Raw genomic sequence first — 22,240 nt, 5'->3', positions numbered from 1 at the left:
CTCAATTTACTGTCAACTCTAACTGCTGCCTGACTATCCATGTAAAGACCTTTAATTGCTTGCAAAAGTTTGCCTCCTACTCCATAATCTCGTAGAACAGACAATAACTTCCTCCTAGGAACCCGGTCATATGCCTTTTCTTGATCTATAAAGCATAGATACAGTTCCTTGTTACACTCATAACACTTCTCCATTATTTGCCGTAAGCTAAAGATCTGGTCCTGACAACCTCTAAGAGGCCTAAACCCACACAGATTTTCATCCAATTGGTCCTCAACTAATACTCGCACTTTCCTTTCAACAATACCTGAGAAGATGTTACGCACAACGCTGATTAAAGAGATACCTCTGTAGTTGTTACAATCTTTTCTGTTTCCATGTTTAAAGACTGGTGTGATTAATGCTTAAATTGCAAAGGAAATATAAAATAACACTGTGCTTGTACAAGCGTCTGCCAACAGTAAAATGTTTCAAAGGCTTTAGGAACACTAAGCAGTGCTTCATAACAACAAATTGCCTCCGAAGAGCGTGACGTCACAACCGTTTACATTAGATTCATTTAAGCAGTAAGAGCGGGCTCACGCACACGAACAGTTGAGTTGCATATAATACCTTATCCTGCTGCTGGCTACAGAAATGTGGCTGTTGGCTGTGTAATCAGCAGTAGCAGCAACCAGCCACATGGTACCTGGAAAAATTTTACAGGCACACCCAAACTACTAGATTCATGGGTGCACAGCAGGCTTGGATGTAGTGTGTGGGATGGGTAGGGGAAGGTTAGAGAGGGTCGTGGCAAACCGGGGTATCTAAACCGGGCGGCAATTTTGGGGAAAGGGGACAAATTAATATTCATGAGGAAAGAAAACCTTGTTTCACAAAGCACGTAGCATCCAGCACAAGTCGGTCTATTGATTATTCATATGATTTTAAAACTCACACGTGCTGGTTTTTGGACATTTTTGAACACATTCTAATTTGTTTTCTGAATGAATTAGAAGTTGATTTTTAAATGCATGCATAGCGTATGTGTGTCTTTGCCAGGGGAATCCTTGTCGCATCTAGAAATGAACTTTCCTATAGACAAAACGGGACGGGGCTATACGAGCTGAGTCGAACTGGTGAATGCCAACTGCTGCTTGTTTATGTGGTTGATTTGGTTTGCAAATATTCAGTGTTGTTATAATTACTAGCGAAATTCATAGATTCAGACTACCAGAGTGGAAATATACGACTAACAGGAATAACAGGTTAGAAAGATTACATATTTCTTCTCAGTGTATCCAGCAAAGTGAAATTTTGACAGAAAAGTTTTGGCCGGATCTCTACACTAGACAGGGTCAGTTGTAGTCCCCAGCTAGGAGTCACTTAAATTCCTTTCTGGGAGTAGCACGGAAAAAGCATTGTACGAACACGTAATAACACCTAACTGGAGAATAATCGCTGGATAACTAAACCGTGATTGTGGCAGGATTAGTAAAGTTAATCGGAGAATGAGTTTTGACAGTGGTAGGAATAGTTACAGAATTAGTGATGATGAGATTGTTTGTTAGAGCGAGGAAGGAGAAGAAACGGGGACGTCACACAAATTATGGAAGAATATGACGATTCCAAATTTATACAGAAATTTCCTTCTACTACTTTTCAGTCTCGTGCATGAGAAACTGGAGCATATGAATGAAATGTGAAACTATTTCCTAACATGAAGCTTTTTGACTGTAGTACGCCAAATAGGTATTTCGTACAGGTACTTTGTGAATTATATTCTGTCGTACTATAAAAATAATCATTATTATCAAAACAGTCTTGCTTATTTGATGTGTGTTACAATTGCTGCAATATTAGAAAGGCCTATTTTGTTTTATCCAGCACACAGTGACAACATAGACGTAATCAGATCGAAAAGCCACACCACTCTTGCCTACCATTTGTATTAACAGCTTTTTCAGTGTTAGACAATGACATTTCGATTTTTCATGTAGCAAAACGTTTGACGAACTTCGATGAGGTAATAGTTCTTTCACAAAAAGGAAAGCACCATGTAAAGCTGTAGCAAGATTAGAGAGAAAAATTGCTAGGGCCTAAGGACTGAAGAAACATGTACTGTCTTGCCTGTCTCTTGTCTTTACTGCTTTTAGGTATCCTATATTTAATTTTGTCACACAGAAGTACAAGTTATTAGCTAATAGGCAATAAAGGGTCCAGATTTGCTGAAGACTTCTTGTTCTCCCGATTACAAAGAAACCCGTCCAGTATTAATTACGAATTTTGGTTTTTTAGTTTATTTTTATTTTTAAGAGGGGCAGGATGTCAAATTGGCCTACTGGGAGCATGAGAGGCACTACAGGCCATTTTAATTTCCACTGTCCTTGTTTGATGGCATCCATTACAAAATATACAACTTTGAGTTCTACAGAACGAAATACAGTGACGTGTGGTATAAGAATGTTGTTTGAAGAGGCACTTCAGCACACTTAAGACCAAACAACATGTTTTACATTTCTTCGAAGATATATATTTTATGTATCAGAGTCTTCAGAGAGATGTGCGCTACAAAATGAATTTATTTTTGAAGTCTTTTATTTATTTATTTTTTAATGCGCAGTACAGTCTGTGTTATATGGGGGGGGGGGGGGTCTCGACAAGACCAATGTTTACATTTAGTGATTTTTCTGCTTCCTCTTTGTTTACTGCTCTTACGTCAAATGAAAACAAGATGGATTTCTGTGGCTGGGAGTTATCGAGTCAATTAAAATACATTCACATAATCACTATGTTACTAGTTTCAGTTTTTATTTTATTTCCACCTTTCTGACAGTCAAGCATTAATCTCCTTGCAGAACAATAAAGTTATTCTTGGTGGTTTGCTAAAGAAATTTAGCTTTTATTATACTTTCCTGCAGAGGCAATAAATTAATTTGAAAAAAAGTGTTTAATTCTACACGAGGATATCACATTAGCTAGATTGTGTACTGGTCACTGTCTTTGTAACTGTCGCCATTTGTTAAGTGTCAATCCCCCCCACCACATTGTGCTCATTGTCATCGAGTTTTGACAATTCGCCATTTCCTGACCCAATGCCCATTTTTGAACCACTTACTTTCCAGTGTATGTTTACCTTCTGAGTTATCATTCGTTTTAGCGTACGATGCGCAGGCTGTCTATCTTGTTTTACTTTTTTATCTGTCATAGCAATATGGCGAAGGACTTCTAATGTTTGGTTAGGGACCTCTGTTGCCTCTATGGTGTATTTTATGAACCTTTCTCCAAGGGGGGGAATCCTTTGTTTTTTGCTCTCTTTCCATCTGTCAGTTGGGCTTTGCGTAGGGTCACTTTTAGCTTCTTTAACTTGTTGGTGTTCCAAGGCTATAATGTGAGTGCTTATGACTCAAGTTGTTTTTGCATCATAAAAAAAAAGAATAATTGTAAGATTGGGACAGTAGACCTACTTAAAGCATTATCTCATTGATAGTTCAATTCCTTCTTGTGGAATTTGAGTGAATTGTAATGGTGGAGCTTGTGCTAGAAATCTGACTTTTTTTTTTTTCTTCCAGTTATGGGTTGACGATTCACTTGGTGATCGTATGTGGGTGGATCAAGAGGACATACATTTCTTTGTGAGTAATGTGGCAACTTCAGTAGGAACCCGTCCACTTCCTCCACGGCCATCTGACCCTCTGGTAGCAGCTGGCTTGCTGCGTTCAGAGTCCTGCCCATCTCCATCTGTAGTGACACCCACTGGTCCTGGTGATGATGATGAACAATCAGTTACTGGAGCTAATGATGGCACAGTTTGTTCTATCAATACAGAGTTACTTGGCAACATGGTGTACACCATATGCAATCGGTAAGTGGAAATTTTTTTTAGTTCCTCTCCCACTGATTTAATATTTCATGAAAGATAAAATTGCGTTTAGTCACATGCAGTTTTATAATAGTTATCATATAATTTTTTCGTATATTGAATGAAAAGGAAAAAGAAAGTAACACGCAAAATGTTTCTTGATAATGGTGGACACATTTTCTTTTTGTATTTCTTCTTAGCTATGCCGTTATAATGCTCTGCACTAATGAAATACTGCTGGTATTTGACCTTCCCTTTCACCTATTACATCTTGCCACATATGTAGCGAGTTTTTAGGTATAATGAGATATCATTATGACAAATGTGTCCATAGCTGTACCGCTGATTTGTTTGTAGATAGTTCCTTTGAAGGAGAAGTAATTGTGGTTGAGGATATAGTAGGTCATGGTGACTAGGAAGTTTGTTTGGAATCAGCAGGGCGTTGGGAATGGTAGTGTTCAATAGTGGTAAGATGTTTGTGTAAAGGGAGGTGGTATCAATAGTGACCAGCAGGGCACCGTGTGGTAAATGGACAGGAACTGTGGAGAATCAGTGGAGGAAATGGTTGGGATTTTTATGTTGGAGGGTAGGTTCTGGGTAACAGGTTAAAGGTCTTGATCTACGAGAACACAGATTATCTCAGTGGGGGCACAGTAACTGGCCACAGTGGCGTCTCCTGGGTGGTTGGGTTTATGGATTTTAGGAAGCATGTAGAAGGTGGGAGTGCAGGGAATGATAGGGGTGAGTAGACAGATGAACTCTAGGGAGAGGTTCTGGGAAGAGCCTGAAGATTTGAGGAGTGGCTGAAGATCCTGCTGAAATTCTGGAATGGGATCACTAGAGTAAGATTTCTAGGTGGACATATCTGATAGCTGATGGAGTCCTTCTGCCAGATAATCCTTTCGGTTCAGATCAAGTGGTGGAGCCTTTGTCTGAAGGTAGGATTATAAGATCAGGATCAATTTTAAAATGGTGGACTGCAATTCTTTCTGTGGATCTAAGGTTAGTATGCATGTTCAGGATTTGGGGAATGATGGTGAGACAAGTTTCGAGGTAAAGAAATTCTAGTAAGTTGGCAGGGGGTGATTTGGGGCCAGTGAGGGTGGATCACGGCTGGATGGAGAAGTGAACTGAGTTAGACAGGGTTCAGTATTGATCTTCCGTTGAGTCTGATTGGTAGGGTTGGTGGCGAAAAAGTATATCTAGTGTAGGGACCAGGAGTGGGAGAGAAGATATTTAACAAGTCCTACATGATTCAATTTGGTAGCGGGGCAAAAAGTGAGGCCTCCGGAAAGGACTGATATTTCTATGGGGCTAAGGCTTTGCAAGAAAAGTTCATGACTGCATTTTGGGTTTGCTTAGGTTCTGGGTTCTGTGTGGTAGTGGGAGGGGGTTTTGGAGGGTGGGGTGAAAGTAGTAGGTTTGCGAGACAGGATTTGTCAGCTATGAGGGGATATTCTGGTTTGGAGATTGTTGTAGAGGGGGTGGACAGTGGTACTCCAAGGCGGGAATAGGAAGTAAGAAGGTGGAGAGCTTTTTGAGGTGGCATGCATGTTGCTCTAATTCCTGGAGGGTAAGAGCTTCGATGTGTGTTATGGGTTCCAGGAATTTGGGATTGCATGGCAGGAGAATTTTGCGGATGGAGAGAAGGTACTGCAAGAAGGTTTGGACTTGGTTGAAAAGGTTTTGCAGGGCTATGTTGGTGAGGGCTAGGGATTGGTGGAATATGAATACCTCCACTTTGACAGCTGCTACTCATTCCATACCCAGAAGTCCCTCCCATACAGCCTAGCCACCTGTAGATGTCACATCTGAAGTGACGAGTGGTTCCTCTCGAAATATACGGAGGGTCTCACTGAAGCCTTCACAATCCGTAATTATCTTCCTAACCGTGTACAAAAACAAATCTCCCTTGCTTTAGCATTCCAGTCCCCCACCAACTCACAAAGCCCCACCCTCCGGTCACAGAGGACCATTCCCCTCACAACTTGGTTCCATCCAGGATGGAGCAACTGAATTACATTCTCTACCAGGGTTCCAACTGCCTCTTGTCATGCCCTGAAATGAGAAATGTCCTGCCCACTATCCTTCCCATCCCTTCAACAATGGTATTCCACTGTCCACCAATCCTACACAATATACTTGTCCATCCCTACGCAACCCTTGCTCCCAACCCCCTACCTCGTGGCTCGTACCCCTGTAATAAACCTAGATGTAAGATCTAAATAAAATAGAAAGAAACTTCCACATGGGAAAAATATATTAAAAACAAAGATTCCAAGACTTACCAAGCGGGAAAGCGCCGGCAGACAGGAACATGAACAAAACACACAAACACACACACACACAGAATTACTAGCTTTCGCAACCGATGGTTGCTTCTTCAGGAAGGAGAGGGAAAGACGAAAGGATGTGGGTTTTAAGGGAGAGGGTGAGGAGTCATTCCAATCCCGGGAGCGGAAAGACTTCCCTTGGGGGGGGGGGGGGGGGGGGGGAAGGACAGGTTTACACTCGCGCACACACACACACACACACACACACACACACACACACACACACACATATCCATCCGCACATACACAGACACAAGCAGACATATTTAAAGGCAAAGAGTAAGGGCAGGGATGTCAGTCGAGGCGGAAGTACAGAGGCAAAGAAGTTGTTGAAAGACAGGTGAGGTATGAGCGGCGGCAACTTGAAATTAGCGGAGGTTGAGGCCTGGCGGATATCGAGAAGAGAGGATATACTGAAGGGCGAGTTCCCATCTCCGGAGTTCGGATAGGTTGGTGTTGGTAGGAAGTAGCCAGATAACTCGTACGGTGTAACACTGTGCCAAGATGTGCTGGCCGTGCATCAAGGCATGTTTAGCCACAGGGTGATCCTCATTACCAACAAACACTGTCTGCCTGTGTCCATTCATGCGAATGGACAGTTTGTTGCTGGTCATTCCCACATAGAAAGCGTCACAGTGCAGGCAGGTCAGTTGGTAAATCACGTGGGTGCTTTCACACGTGGCTCTCCCCTTGATCGTGTACACCTTCCGGGTTACAGGACTGGAGTAGGTGGTGGTGGGAGGGTGCATAGGACAGGTTTTACACCAGAGGCGGTTGCAAGGGTAGGAGCCAGAGGGTAGGGAAGGTGCTTTGGGGATTTCATAGGGATGAACCAAGAGGTTACGAAGGTTAGGTGGACGACGGAAAGACACTCTTGGTGGAGTGGGGAGGATTTCATGAAGGATGGATCTCATTTCGGGGCAGGATTTTAGGAAGTCGTATCCCTGCTGGAGAGCCACATTCAAGGTCTGATCCAGTCCCGGGAAGTATTCTGTCCCAAGTGGGGCACTTTTGGGGTTCTTCTGTGAGAGGTTCTGGGTTTGAGGGGATGAGGAAGTGGCTCTGGTTATCTGCTTCTGTGCCAGGTTGGGAGGGTAGTTGCGGGATGCGAAAGCTGTTTTCAGGTTGTTGGTGTAATGGTCGAGGGATTCAGGACTGGAGCAGATTCGTTTGCCACGAAGGCCTAGGCTGTAGGGAAGGGACCGTTTGATATGGAATGGGTGGCATCTGTCATAATGGAGGTACTGTTGCTTGTTGGTGGGTTTGATGTGGACGGATGTGTGCAGCTGGCCATTGGACAGATGGAGGTCAACGTCTAGGAAAGTGGCATGGGATTTGGAGTAGGACCAGGTGAATCTGATGGAACCAAAGGAGTTGAGGTTGGAGAGGAAATTCTGGAGTTGTTCTTCACTGTGAGTCCAGATCATGAAGATGTCATCAATAAACCTGTACCAAACTTTGGGTTGGCAGGCTTGGGTAACCAAGAAGGCTTCCTCTAAGCGACCCGTAAGTAGGTTGGCATACGAGGGGGCCATCCTTGTACCCATGGCTGTTCCCTTTAATTGTTGGTATGTCTGGCCTTCAAAAGTGAAGAAGTTGTGGGTCAGGATGAAGCTGGCTAAGGTGACGAGGAAAGAGGTTTTAGGTAGGGTGGCAGGTGATCGGCGTGAAAGGAAGTGCTCCATTGCAGCGAGGCCCTGGACGTGCGGGATATTCGTGTATAGGGAAGTGGCATCAATGGTTACAAGGATGGTTTCCGAGGGTAACAGACTGGGTACGGATTCCAGGCGTTCAAGAAAGTGGTTGGTGTCTTTGATGAAGGATGGGAGACTGCATGTAATGGGTTGAAGGTGTTGATCTACGTAGGCAGAGATACGTTCTGTGGGGGCTTGGTAACCAGCTACAATGGGGCGGCCAGGATGTTTGGGTTTGTGAATTTTAGGAAGTAGGTAGAAGGTAGGAGTGTGAGGTGTCGGTGGGGTGAAGAGTTTGATGGAGTCAGGTGAAAGGTTTTGTAGGGGGCCTAAGGTTCTGAGGATTCCTTGAAGCTCTGCCTGGACATCAGGAATGGGATTACCTTGGCAAACTTTGTATGTAGAGTTGTCAGAAAGCTGACGCAGTCCCTCAGCCACATACTCCCGACGATCAAGTACCACGGTCGTGGAACCCTTGTCAGCCGGAAGAATGATGATGGATCGGTCAGCTTTCAGATCACGGATAGCCTGGGCTTCAGCTGTGGTGATGTTGGGAGTAGGATTAAGGTTTTTCAAGAATGATTGAGAGGCAAGGCTGGAAGTGAGAAATTCCTGAAAGGTTTGGAGAGGGTGATTTTGATGAAGAGGAGGTGGGTCCCGCTGTGATGGAGGACGGAACTGTTACAGGCAGGGTTCAATTTGGATAGTGACTTGGGGAGTTGGATCATTAGGAGTGGGATCAGGATTGTTTTTCTTTGTGGCAAAGTGATATTTCCAGCAGAGACTACGAGTGTAGGACAGTAAATCTTTGACAAGGGCAGTTTGGTTGAAGCTGGGAGTGGGGCTGAAGGTGAGGCCTTTGGATAGGACAGAGGTTTCGGATTGGGAGAGGGGTTTGGAGGAAAGGTTAACTACTGAATTGGGGTGTTGTGGTTCCAGATTGTGTTGACTAGAATTTTGAGGTGTTGGGGGGAGTGGAGCTGGAAGTGGGAGATTGAGTAGATGGGAGAGACTGGGTCTGTGTGCAATGAGAGGAGGTTGAGGTTTGTTGGAAAGGTTGTGGAGGGTGAGTGAGTTGCCTTTCCGGAGGTGGGAAACCAGGAGATTTGATAGTTTTTTGAGGTGGAGGGTGGCATGTTGTTCTAATTTGCGGTTGGCCTGTAGGAGGATGCTATGTACAGCCGGTGTGGATGTGGGAGAGGAAAGATTGAGGACTTTGATTTGGGATAGGAGTTGACGCGTGTGTTCATTGGCCGAGTCGATGTATAGGTGAAGGATTAGGTGGGTGAGGGCTATGGATTGTGTTGTTTGGAACTGGTATAAGGACTGATGGAAAGAAGGATTGCAGCCAGAGATGGGAACTTTAAGTGTGTGGCCTTTGGGAGTAATGCCAAATGTCAGACAAGCCTGAGTAAATAAAATATGGGAGCGTAATCTGGCTAGGGTGAAGGCATGTTTGCGGAGGGAATGTAAATAAAATTTAATGGGGTAGTTGTAGGGATGTTGTGAGGTTGACATGGTATTAGTAGGTGGAAAGGGTAATATGAGGTTAAAGTGAAAGTAAATAGAGATTTATATAGGGAGAGATAAAGGTGTGAAAAAAGTCGAAAAAGTGTTGGTTTGAGATGAGCTATGTTGATCATGTGCAGAACTTAGGTTGGTGAACAACAATGTGTGCAAAGGTTAGGTAGTTATGTTGTCTCCAGATCACCTTGAATGTGGCTCTCCAGCAGGGATACGACTTCCTAAAATCCTGCCCCGAAATGAGATCCATCCTTCATGAAATCCTCCCCACTCCACCAAGAGTGTCTTTCCGCCGTCCACCTAACCGTCGTAACCTCTTGGTTCATCCCTATGAAATCCCCAAACCACCTTCCCTACCCTCTGGCTCCTACCCTTGCAACCGCCCCCGATGTAAAACCTGTCCTATGCACCCTCCCACCACCACCTACTCCAGTCCTGTAACCCGGAAGGTGTACACGATCAAGGGGAGAGCCACGTGTGAAAGCACCCACGTGATTTACCAACTGACCTGCCTGCACTGTGACGCTTTCTATGTGGGAATGACCAGCAACAAACTGTCCATTCGCATGAATGGACACAGGCAGACAGTGTTTGTTGGTAATGAGGATCACCCTGTGGCTAAACATGCCTTGATGCACGGCCAGCACATCTTGGCACAGTGTTACACCGTCCGAGTTATCTGGATACTTCCTACCAACACCAACCTATCCGAACTCCGGATATGGGAACTCGCCCTTCAGTATATCCTCTCTTCTCGATATCCGCCAGGCCTCAACCTCCGCTAATTTCAAGTTGCCGCCGCTCATACCTCACCTGTCTTTCAACAACTTCTTTGTCTCTGTACTTCCGCCTCGACTGACATCTCTGCCCTTACTCTTTGCCTTTAAATATGTCTGCTTGTGTCTGTGTATGTGCGGATGGATGTGTGTGTGTGTGTGTGTGTGTGTGTGTGTGTGTGTGTGTGTGAGTGTGAGTGTGAGTGTGTGTGCGAGTGTACACCTGTCCTTTTTTCCCCCTAAGGGAAGTCTTTCCGCTCCCGGGATTGGAATGACTCCTTACCCTCTCCCTTAAAACCCACATCCTTTCGTCTTTCCCTCTCCTTCCTGAAGAAGCAACCATCGGTTGCGAAAGCTAGTAATTCTGTGTGTGTGTTTGTGTGTTTTGTTCATGTGCCTGTCTGCCGGCGCTTTCCCGCTTAGATGTAAGATCTGTCATATATATCCTCCCACCACCACCACTACCACATACTCCAGTTCAGTCACAAACATCACCTATCCCGTCAAAGGCACGGCTACCTGTGAAACCAGTCAAGTGATCTATAAGCTAAGCAGCAACTACTGTGGTGCATTCTACTTGGGCATGACAACTAACTAGCTGTCATTCTGCATGAATGGCCACCGACAATACGTGGCCAAGAAGCAAGTGGGCCATCCTGTTGTTAAGCACCCTGCCAAACACGACATCCTTCATTTCAATGATTGCTTCACAGCCTGTGCAATATGTATCCTTCCCACCAACACGAGCTTTTCTGAATTGCGCAGTTGAGAACTTTCCCCGCAATGTATGCTACGTTCCCGTAACCCTCCTGGCCTCAACCGTAGTCAGTCACCGTCCTCTCCCTTCCAGCCCCTTCTCCATCCGTTCCCATTCCAGCACTACACAGCCCTCATTCCTCCATCACATGCAGTCTTTTTACTTCTCTCCTTTCCCACTGTTCTTCTCTCCCTCCCCAGCTCTCCGCTCCCTCCGTCTAACCTCCCAACTGCACATAGCTGCCCTACCCTCTTTCCACATTGTCCCTTCACGCTCCCCAACAGCACGTCACTGTTCACCACGCCTACCCTATCATCCCTCCCCCAGCCTGCTCCTTACCGCCACCCAGTTGCCACTCCCACCATGCATCAATGCTGTTGCTCACAGTGTGGCCACTGAGACTGCAGTCATGTGTGTGTGAGTTGTGTTTGCGTACGTGCGTATCTGTGTGTTTGCCGTCTAATTCTGACTAAGGCCTTACTGGTTGAAAGCTATTATTTGTGACAGTCTGAGATTAGGTTTATGTTGTCATCCCACCATAAGTTAATGCAGGTGGCTAGTGCTGTCTCCCTGTTGATAACTACCCATTGAGTTTGTGTGAGAGGTCTTCAGTGGTGCTGCATACTTAGCCTATTGTTCTATAATCTCGCATTTTATTTACTAGATGGTAGTGTGAGATTGTATCACTAGGAGAGTGTCTGATATTCCTCTGTTCCTGTGCGATAGGCTAGGCTTCGTGGGGGTTGGCACCTGCGAGCAACTGTCCGCTCACCTGTGAGCAGGTGCAAATTGGTTAGATTAATTGCCAGGTGGTCCTACTGCTTCCATACATGTTCTGCACATGCGCCAACCATTTGTCGGCCATGGCCTGCAGATGCTCAGCCGAGGCCGTATTATTGCATTGGTTACAGCTTAGTTGCCGAATTTCCCGTGCATCAGCTTTTTGGCTCACCACTGCATGCAGGTGCCAACTGTCCATTGGCTATCACTTGAGTTGGAGCAGTCTGCTGAATGGGGGTGGTTGGTCCCTCTACATCCATTTACTGTCTATCTTCTCACACATTGTATTGAATTGATCAGTCAGTCGTTTTGGAAAATTATGTAGCCCATTTCTAAAGCATATGGCTGCATGTAATGGAGTCAAATTTTCCTCCAAGAACTATTCAACTGCAGTAGCTGATACCATGTTGGATGCATGGTCAGTTATGATACAACTTGATCATGGAATACCCACTTCTGCTGTATTGCGCATGGCCAGGTGTAGTGATAGGAATAGTGGAAATGTCTTGTAATGTGGGACTTACCCATCAACTTTGACGTGATTTCACTGACTCCTTTCTGGCTCAACTCTTTTTGTCTACAGGTGTAAATTAAGTGGAAATTATTCTTTTCAGTTGATGTAAGGATATATTAGATATCATTGATAACAATCTTTTTCACTTTTGTGGCTGCTCATATAATTAAAAAATATTGGGGTACATAATATTGGCACTCAGTATAGTGAGATACACTTAACTAATTAATTTCAGACACAGCTCTCACGTACCACAGAGGAACTATGCCATACGACTCTTCTTTTGCTGTACTAAAATTTCAGCATTGTATTATAGACTGCACGCCTCAGCTGTGCACCAAGGTTCTTCTTCAGTGTGCTTAAAATATTGATTGCCATAAGGATAGTAATGGATGGTTAACTTTTAGACAATTTAAAATTGCACAAACTGACATTATTTTATAGCATCCTTATGTAATACATGTCAGACACATGTCAACAGAAAAAAGATTAAGTTTGCATTGAAAAGTAACTTCCAGTGGTATGCATGACTTTTGGAGGCTGTCATAAGGCGATGTGATGGTTTATTACTTTTATTGTTTAACTGAGCATTAGGAAGAAATCATAATAAATGGTATCTCTGAACTCAAAAATCACAAAACTAAACAGATCATTCTAGGTTGAAAATGAAATGGAAATTAAGGTAAACTGTCTGGTTATTGCCAACAGTTTAGCATTACTTTCAGCATATCCAGAGGCTACAACAAAATGAAATGGCAAGAGCCAGAAATTTCAAATACTGTGAGGAATAATACAATAAAACTTCAGTAGAAAGAACTGCAGCAGATGATCGAGTCAGCAAATTGAATACAGCATATTGTTAACTAAGAATTTCTGCAATAAGAAATGCATCTCTAGGAACATGAAACTGTCACTACATAGTAATAACAAAATCTGTATGGCTTGTAAAAGTTTCACAATTATTAGAAAGCTAGATTACATGCTCTGTAATGGAGATTTATAATACAGACAAAAGAGTTCTGTAAATACCACCAGTATTAAAATATTGGAAGTAATAAAGAAGTCGACCAGAATACCCAGAAAATTACAGAGTGGAGGTCCCGTCTGTTGATTGGGGGTCTCAATTGGTGCTGTGCTTGTGAGTTTGATGTATTAGTGACCTCTAGATCATGCTTGAGGATGGGATTTCAATATCCTGAAATCATATGGATCTGACTTAATAATTTTTCAAAGAACACAGTTGTATGAACAAGCAAGTTGAATTAAAGAAAGTATTTGTGCCTTGGTTAGCATTTTCATTCTGATTGTTTAACTAAAATTTTCTATTTTCTGCATGTCTTCTGTCACTCTTCACCATGTAATTGGTTTCTGCTTGTGGTCTTTTCAATGGGGAAATAATTTTGGTTCAGGTACTATAATTTCAAATTTGAAACTGTTTGTCTGCCTCTTGTGTTCTTCTCTGTGGAGCTATAGTGACTCTCCTTTTTCACCTGTTCATTTCCACTTTACCTAAATCGTGTTCCTTACCTACCAACTCTTCTAAAATAGCATTAAATTAAAAAGTATCAGAAGATCAGTATTGATGTCTGACTGCATGTTTGTCGCATGTGCACAAATTGTTCCCAATTCAACAGTTAACAAATCTTCCTTCTCACGCAGTCTCAGTAATCATGTTCATTTCTGTGTTTTGACTGTAATCTGTACATTAAAATAAGGACAAAATATAGTTTGTATCAATCTTATTTTCATCCATTGTGTAGGCAGTATATTTAAAGTAACTAAAAGGAAAAAAGAGCTAAAGTGTTTTGAATTTGTAATTTCTCAAGAGACACTGAAGAAATTATTGAAAGTGTTCATACAATGATTGTTTCAGCTATGCCTCATCACAAGAAGCTGTAGAACAGATAGTAATGGAAGCTGTGCGGGAACAGCTGAACCGCCGACAGCCACCAGACAATATAACACGTAATTTTCTGCGGTTCCTCACTGCATGTGCGGGCCTTGTAGAGGTATAGAAAAACCATTTTCTTTTCCTGTAGACTTTTTGTTTAGTAACATCATTAGTTATAGAAGTATGTGAGGTGATAATGATATATATAGCTGAAAAACAGTAGAAGAAATAGTAATGGTGCCCCATTATTGAATCCTGTGAGAATCCTTGTTTGATGGTTTCCTATTGATTCGGTATAAAAATGCTTGCACAAAGATGCCACAGTGTTCCAGTTTCTGTGTAAATACTTCATGGGCAGTAGTGTCAAATGGTTTGGAAAGAACCAAAAACCTGGAAAATGCAGCATTCTTCGTCTAATGACTGTATAATATGTTGTCAGGTTAATAGTAACTGATTCTTTAGATTTATGTTTTCCTGAAATCAGCTGTGAGTATATGAGACTGTGCTTTTCCAGATAAACAACTAATATGTTATACTTATGCTTATCCAATGCTTTTGATGTGGCTGGTTATACTGAAACTTGTCTGTAGGTGTTGGGTCGTCCTTCACCTGTTTCTTGTGCACTGGCACAACCTCGTTTATCCCAAAAGAGTAGTTCAGTGTGTGCATCAATGGTGTGTTTATTTGTTCATTCACTTAATTTAATTTTGTGATTTGATATTTAATAATTGCCAGCTTATTTCTTTCGTTTCTGTGTAGTTTTGTCTTGTTTCTTTTTTGACATGCTTAAAAAACATGGTCATCATCATTTTGTGCTGCTTCCAGCCATGGGCCGTCTTACTCGAAACAAACCTTCCCATTGTCTTCTGTCTTTCCACCACTCTCTATCTCCACCTTGATCCAGATTTCAGTCATTTCAGCTGCCTGCCTCGTGGGCTTCCCTTTGTTCTTTTTCCCTTGCCTTTCATCCAGTATATCTTTCTCGGTATCCTCTTCTTTTCAGTTAGCTTAACATGTCCACGCCATCTAAATCTTGATTCCTCTAACCTATCCTGTAATGGTTCTTCATTTACTAATTTCGTGATCCTCTCATTCCTTGATCCGTCAAGCTTAGTCACTCCAATACTATTTATCAAAAATTTCATCTCACTAGCTTGTATTTTGCTTCTCTCTCTTTTCTTCATTACCTAGGTCTTAGTGGCTTATGTCAGGATTTGAGCATAATACACCCGATATGCACCGAGGGGACAAAGTCATGGGAAGTGATATGCACATGTACTGATGGTGGCATTATCGTGTACACAAAGTATAAAAGGGCCAGCCCATTGACAAGGCTGTCATTTGTACTCAGGTGATTGATGTGAGAAGGTTTCCAATGTGATTATGGCTGCTCAATTTATGAAGCTTTATTTTGCATTTACTACAGACTTTACAGTGTGATTTCGCATCAGTCAGCAAATTCACCATCCATTCTTGAATAGGTTGAAGTTTTTCACAACATGACTGTTTTTCTCCTCTTTGAAAGGGTTGCAACAGAAGAGCTGTACGTGAACATTCACTGTAAAGAGGAAAAGTATGGCACTTTACTCAGCAGTGTTGATAGAAACTTAACCTGCATATCACACTCAATTAGTCTGCCACCTGTGGACAGAATTATAAATTAGTTTTGGTTTCACTCACTGCCTAACTTCAAACATAGTACCTGTATTTTTTAGGGTAATGAGCATATCACTGGACAAATTTGATAACAACTTGAAAGCTCTTTTGAGTTATAGCGCGAAACTTTCAGGTTATATTAAACACGTATGGACTAATATTATATTAATTTATCAAAATTTTAAATTTGTAGGTTTATCACAAAAAGTAGTTCAAAATTTTGAAAACAGAATGTTTGGTCAGAAAACTTTTGTGTGTAATTTGAAAGACGCATACAATTAAAACCCTTCATTTTCTCTATAAAATGAGCCAAAGGTAAATCTGTATCCTAAGTAGGGCTAGATTTGCACCTCAATATATGAAGGACTGTAAAGCTATTTTAGTTAATGGTATGTCTTACAATAATTAATCCAGATACCTGAAACTGCAGACAAGATGTACCTAAAACACTAATAAAATCAAAGGAGGTGAGGTTGTGAGACTTGATGATTTGACATGGAGTGACTCAAATATGTAAAATACAGGAAAGCATGGTAAACACAAGAAATGAAAATAAATTAATTAATTTTACCGACACTCTTGCTATGTTGTTCAGAATATGAAATTGAAGCATTTTAAATTTTGCCTATTTGAAAAATGAAATAATTAATTGTTTTTGTTTCTTTTTAACAGTAATTAGTTCTACTTCTCTCTCCACAATACAAAGCATCAAATGCATTATCATTACCTTATGCCAACGTACTACCTTAAAATGATAATAGCTTCCACAGTTTCTCTACTGCTTGGCACAACTGGTTCTTGGTTGTCATCTTCTTCATTCTGTTCACCAATCGCATCTGCTCTTCCCTTCTTCAGAATGTTTTGTAATGATGCTACCTACTGTTGGCACCTCTGAAATGATGACTGACATACTCTTGAAGCTAGATGATATATGTGTCACATAAAAATCTGTAGGCTCAGACAAATGTTCTGCCAGTGATTGCAGTGTTTTCTGTGAACTTAAATCCTGCCTTCATGAAACAGTTAGATATAGCTTGTTGCATCCATCCATGCAGTGGCTGTATAATGCATAGCATGTATGGTCATAGATTTTGGGTCCATGCCATTATTGTACATCGATACAACCTTCTGAACAAATATGTTTATATATTTCTTTTAGATGAATGGATGAGTCCCAGATCTAACAGTTGAAGCTCACTTGTACGGTTAGGAGGCAGGGACGCTAACTTAATATTTCTCAGTGACAGCTTAGTCACTCCAACACTATTTATCAAAAATTTCATCTCGCTAGCTTGTATTTTGCTTCTCTCCCTTCCTTTTATTACCTAGCTCTTTGTGACATATGTCAGGATTTGAGCATAATACACCTGATATACACTGAATTGACACACAAGATTGTAAGGGGGTGCTGGACATCATCAGGTAGCAGCACTATTTTCCTCTATTTGTCCCCATGTTAACATTGAATGCATGTGCATGGTGGATTTGAAGATGCAAATGGTCATCCATGCAATGCTGTTGGAATCATAATGAGTTGGCAGAGTTCTCACATTTCTGAAACAAGTTGGCATTTTAAATTTGCCAGTTACCAAAGGAGGTAGTTTTTCGGACCCATCAGGAATGACCATAACTAAAATGGTTATTCTCTGCTTAATCTGTTTCCCACGGTAAACATAAGGTCTTAATTGCTAATATGTCGTGAAAATAGTCGTTTTGTCAACATTTAAAATATTTTTTGGATCATAATCTTTAAAGATATTTTGCATTTCTTTTTCCATTGGTTCACATTTCCACTATCAATACTTAGACTTTAGCACACAATTGGTTGTAAACAATGCTATGATGAGTTTTAAATAGATTAATCCAACCATTCAATGCTGTGAAGTTGGTGATCCCCCATTTATGCAGCAAACTGAAGCAGTTTCTCTCAGTATGTTGCCACTAATTGAAATTCCCAATGCTCTCGTGCTAACAAACCACACTGTGACTTTATCCACACAATGATCTGCTGATGGTTGAATGTATTTATGCTTTTTTGCCACAGAACCAGATCTTGTCTCATTGACTTTGATGTTGGGCTGATTTCACACAGTCTTGTTCAGGCTAGAAGCAGAAAATCCTAGGTCCTTCATTAATCGAACTTTCAATCCGGCGTGGGAATCTACGCGTTGTAGAATCATAATTATTTTTTTCACATAAATACATTTCCTGTCTTTTCTAATTGTTTCACTCATAAATAAGTGTACTAAAGAACATGGCTTTTACAATAGTGTTTGCTTGCTTATTATTACTGGTACATATTATTTTTTTGGGCTCATTGCTAGAATTACAATTCCCCCTTGTTGCGTTCAAAGAACTAATGACTGTATGGAAAAGGTAGAATATAGATTTTACTGAGACTGCCATCTGCTTCACATTTGCTGTGCAGCAAGCTACGTAAAATTAAGTATTAACTGTGTTTTTCGTACTTGTCACTTCTTTTTCCATGTGTTTTTGCTTTTAGGAAGCTTTAATTTTTGAGTACTAGTAATTGCGTTCCATAGATTTCGTGTTTGTTTTTAATACAATCCAGAGACAGTTAGTGCTTATTTTCATTGTTTCCAAAAAGAAGTTCCTAGTAACCACAGTTTACTCAGCTATCAGTCGCCTTTAGTGAATTAGCAGTCCAGTTAAAAGTTGATTACTTAACTCTCTACAGTAAATTGTTGATTCCTTAGGATGGGTAGGATGTGTGACTGCTGTGTACGGACGCAGGAGGAGCTGGCCGCTGTTCGCAAGCACCTGAAAGTGCTGATGGCTGCGGTCAGCCATCTTCAGGCTGCTGCCTCAGAGTGTAGTGGCAGTGGAGAGTCTGGTACGTCGCATGGTACACCCCAGGTGTTACATGCGTCACCCGTGGTTCCTGCTGTCGAGACGTCTTTGAGGGTACTGGGCGCAGTTGGGCCACCCTGCCTGTGGAGGCTGGTCATGTGGCATCGCCCGCTCTGCTTGTGAGTGGACATGTGGGTGCTCCTTCAGCAAGGTCCGAGCAGGCACACGGGGGAAGGAGGGAGGGGGTTATTAGTGATTGGGAGCTCCAATGTTTGGTGGGTGATGGAGCCCCTTAGGGAAATAGCGGAAAGATCGGAGAAAAAGACCAGTGTTCACTCTGTCTGCTTGCTGGGGGGCCTCATCCGAGATGTGGAGGAGGCCCCTGTGGAGGAGGCCATGCCAGCGGCGATAGAGAGCACTGAGTGCATCTAACTGCAAATTGTTGCTAATGTTGGCACCAGTGACTCCTGGTGTCTGTGTTCAGAGGTCATCCTCAGTTCATACAGGCGGTTGACGGAGTTGGTGAAGGCGGAAAGCTTCACTCGTGGGGTGGAATCTGAGCTAACTATTTGTAGTGTTGTTCACAGAACCAATCGCGGTCCTCTGGTTTGGAGCCAAGTGGAAGGCTTAAACCAGAGGCTCAGATGATTCTGCGGAGATCTGGGGTGCAAATTTCTCGACCTCCACTATCGGAAGGAGAAATGTTGGGTCCCCCTGAATAGGTCAGGCATGCACTACACGCAGGAAGCGGCTACAAGAGTAGCGGAGTACATATGGAGTGCACATGTGGGTTGTTTAGGTTACAGAATTCCCTCCATAGGCCCGACAAGACGCCTCCTGAGACGTGACAAAATAGGAGTAGGCAAAACACAACAGGGAATGACAATATTAATGTGGTAGAAGTAAACTCCAGGAACATCTATAGAAAGGTCACAGAACTGCTCTCATTAATAAACGGTCACAATGCCTTCGTAGTACTAGGGACGGAAGGTTAGCAGAAACAAGATGTAAACACTAATGAAATTCTAAACTCAGATTGGAATGTATACCACCGAGACAGACTGGACAGTGAAGGGGGAGGCGTGTTTATAGCGATAGAAAGTGCAATAGTATCGAAGGAAATTGACGGAGATCTGAAATGTGAAATAATTTGGGTGAAGGTCACGGTTAAAGCAGGCTCAGACATGGTAATTGGATGTGTCAAGAGGTCCCCTGGCTCAGCATGTTGTGGCAGAACAACTGAAGGATAATTTGGAAAATATTTCGAGTAGATTTCCCGACCATGTTGTAGTTCTGGGTGGAGAATTTAATTTACCAGATACAGACTGGGAGACTCAAACTTTTATAATGGGTGGCAGAGACAAAGAATCCAGTGAAATTCTTTTAAGTGCATTATCTGAAAACTACCTCGAGCAGTTAAACAGAGAACTGACTCGTGGCGATAACATATTAGACCTTCTGCTGACAAACAGACCTGAACTATTTGAAACAGTTAACGCAGAACAGAGAATCAGCGATCATATTAAAAAAGGTAGGAAGATTTTTCTGTTTAGGGAAAGTGACGAAAAGCAAATTTCAGAGTACTTGACGGCTCAACACAAAAGTTTTATCTCAAGTACAGGTAGTGTTGAGGATCAGTGGACAAAGTTCAAAACCATTGTACAATATGCATTAGGTGCCAAACTAGATCGTAAGAGATGGAAAAAAGCCACTGTGGTACAACAACCGAGTTAAAACACTGCTACGGAAGCAAAGGGAACTTCACAGCAAACATAAACATAGCCAGAGCCTTGCAGACAAACAAAACTTACACGCAGTGAAATGTAGTGTGAGGAGGGCTATGTGAGAGGCGTTCAATGAATTTGAAAGTAAAGTTCTATGTACTGACTTGGCAGAAAATCCTAAGAAATTTTGGTCTTATGTCAAAGCGGTAGGTGGATCAAAAGAAAATGTCCAGACACTCTGTGACCAAAGTGGTGCTGAAACAGAGGATGACAGACTAAAGGCTGAAATACTAAATGTCTTTATCCAAAGCTGTTTCACAGAGGAAGACTGCACTGTAGTTCCTTCTCTAGATTGTCGCACAGATGACAAAATGGTAGATATCGAAATAGATGACAGAGGGAGAGAAAAACAATTAAAATCGCTCAGAAGAAGAAAGGGATACCAGTTAGATTTTACACAGAGTACACGCAGGAACTTGTCCCCCTTCTTGCTGTGGTGTACCGTAGGTCTCTAGAAGAGCGTAGTGTTCCAAAAGATTGGAAAAGGGCACAGCTCATCCCCATTTTCAAGAAGGGACGTCAAACAGATGTGCAGAACTATATACCTGTATCTCTAACGTTGATCAGTTGTAGAATATTGGAACATGTATTATGTTCGAGTATAATGACTTTTCTGGACACTGGAAATCTACTCTGTAGGATTCAGCATGGGTTTCGAAAATGATGATCTTGTGAAACCCAGCTTGCGCTATTCGTCCACGAGACTCAGAGGGCCATAGACATGGGTTCCCAGGTAGATGCCGTGTTTCTTGACTTCCTCAAGGCATATGGATTATCAGACCAGTTGTGTGATTGGATTGAAGAGTTCCTAGATAACAGAACGCTGCGTGTCAATCTCAATAGAGAGAAGTCTACCAAAGTAAAAGTGATTTCAGATGTGCCGCATGGGAGTGTCGTAGGACCATTGATATTCATATATAAAAAACAAAGATTCCAAGACTTACCAAGCGGGAAAGTGCCGGTAGATAGGCACAATGAATAAAACACACAAACACACACACAGAATTTGAGCTTTCGCAACCGGCGGCTGCTTCGTCAGGAAAGAGGGAAGGAAAAGGAAAGATGAAAGGATGTGGGTTTTAAGGGAGAGGGTAAGGAGTCATTCCAATCCCGGGAGCAGAAAGATTTACCTTAGGGGGAAAAAAGGATAGGTATATACGCACACACACACACACACACACACACACACACACACACACACATATCCATCCATACATACACAAACACAAGTAGACATATTTAAAGGCAAAGAGTATAGACAGAGATGTAAGTCAAGGCGGAAGTGTGGAGGCAAAGATGATGTTGAATGACAGGTGAGGTATGAGTGGCGGCAACTTGAAATTAGCGGAGATTGAGGCCTGGTGGATAACGAGAAGAGAGGATATATTGAAGGGCAAGTTCCCATCTCCGCAGTTCAGATAGGTTGGTGTTGGTGGGAAGTATTCAGATAACTCGGACGGTGTAACACTGTGCCAAGATGTGCTGGCTGTGCACCAAGGCATGTTTAGCCACAGGGTGATCCTCATTACCAACAAACATTCACGCGAATGGACAGTTTGTTGCTGGTCATTCCCACATAGAAAGCATCACAGTGTAGGCAGGTCAGTTGGTAAATCACGTGGGTGCTTTCACACGTGGCTCTCCCCTTGATCGTGTACACCTTCCGGGTTACAGGACTGGAGTAGGTGGTGGTGGGAGGGTGCATAGGACAGGTTTTACACCAGAGGCGGTTGCAAGGGTAGGAGCCAGAGGGTAGGGAAGGTGCTTTGGGGATTTCATAGGGATGAACCAAGAGGTTACGAAGGTTAGGTGGACGGCGGAAAGACACTCTTGGTGGAGTTGGGAGGATTTCATGAAGGATGGATCTCATTTTGGGGCA

At 42.5% G+C, this 22,240-nt stretch overlaps 1 protein-coding gene across 4 annotated transcripts in view; it reads left to right on the top strand.

Annotated features, from left to right (window-relative positions):
• The window catches only part of LOC126284091 (integrator complex subunit 1), a 292,520-nt gene that overhangs the window by 44,802 nt on the left and 225,478 nt on the right, over positions 1 to 22,240 (top strand). For all 4 annotated transcript variants that reach the window (XM_049982751.1, XM_049982744.1, XM_049982760.1 and 1 more), the window contains 2 exons: positions 3,552 to 3,844; positions 14,093 to 14,228. In XM_049982751.1, coding sequence (XP_049838708.1) covers positions 3,552 to 3,844; positions 14,093 to 14,228 — 429 coding nt within the window. The remainder of the gene's footprint in view (positions 1 to 3,551; positions 3,845 to 14,092; positions 14,229 to 22,240) is intronic.

Source organism: Schistocerca gregaria, chromosome 1 (assembly GCF_023897955.1).
Source record: "Schistocerca gregaria isolate iqSchGreg1 chromosome 1, iqSchGreg1.2, whole genome shotgun sequence".
Classification (NCBI taxonomy): Eukaryota; Metazoa; Arthropoda; class Insecta; order Orthoptera; family Acrididae; genus Schistocerca; species Schistocerca gregaria.
The sequence above is the reverse complement of the archived record's forward strand: the minus strand, read 5'-3'. Positions and strand labels throughout refer to the sequence as shown.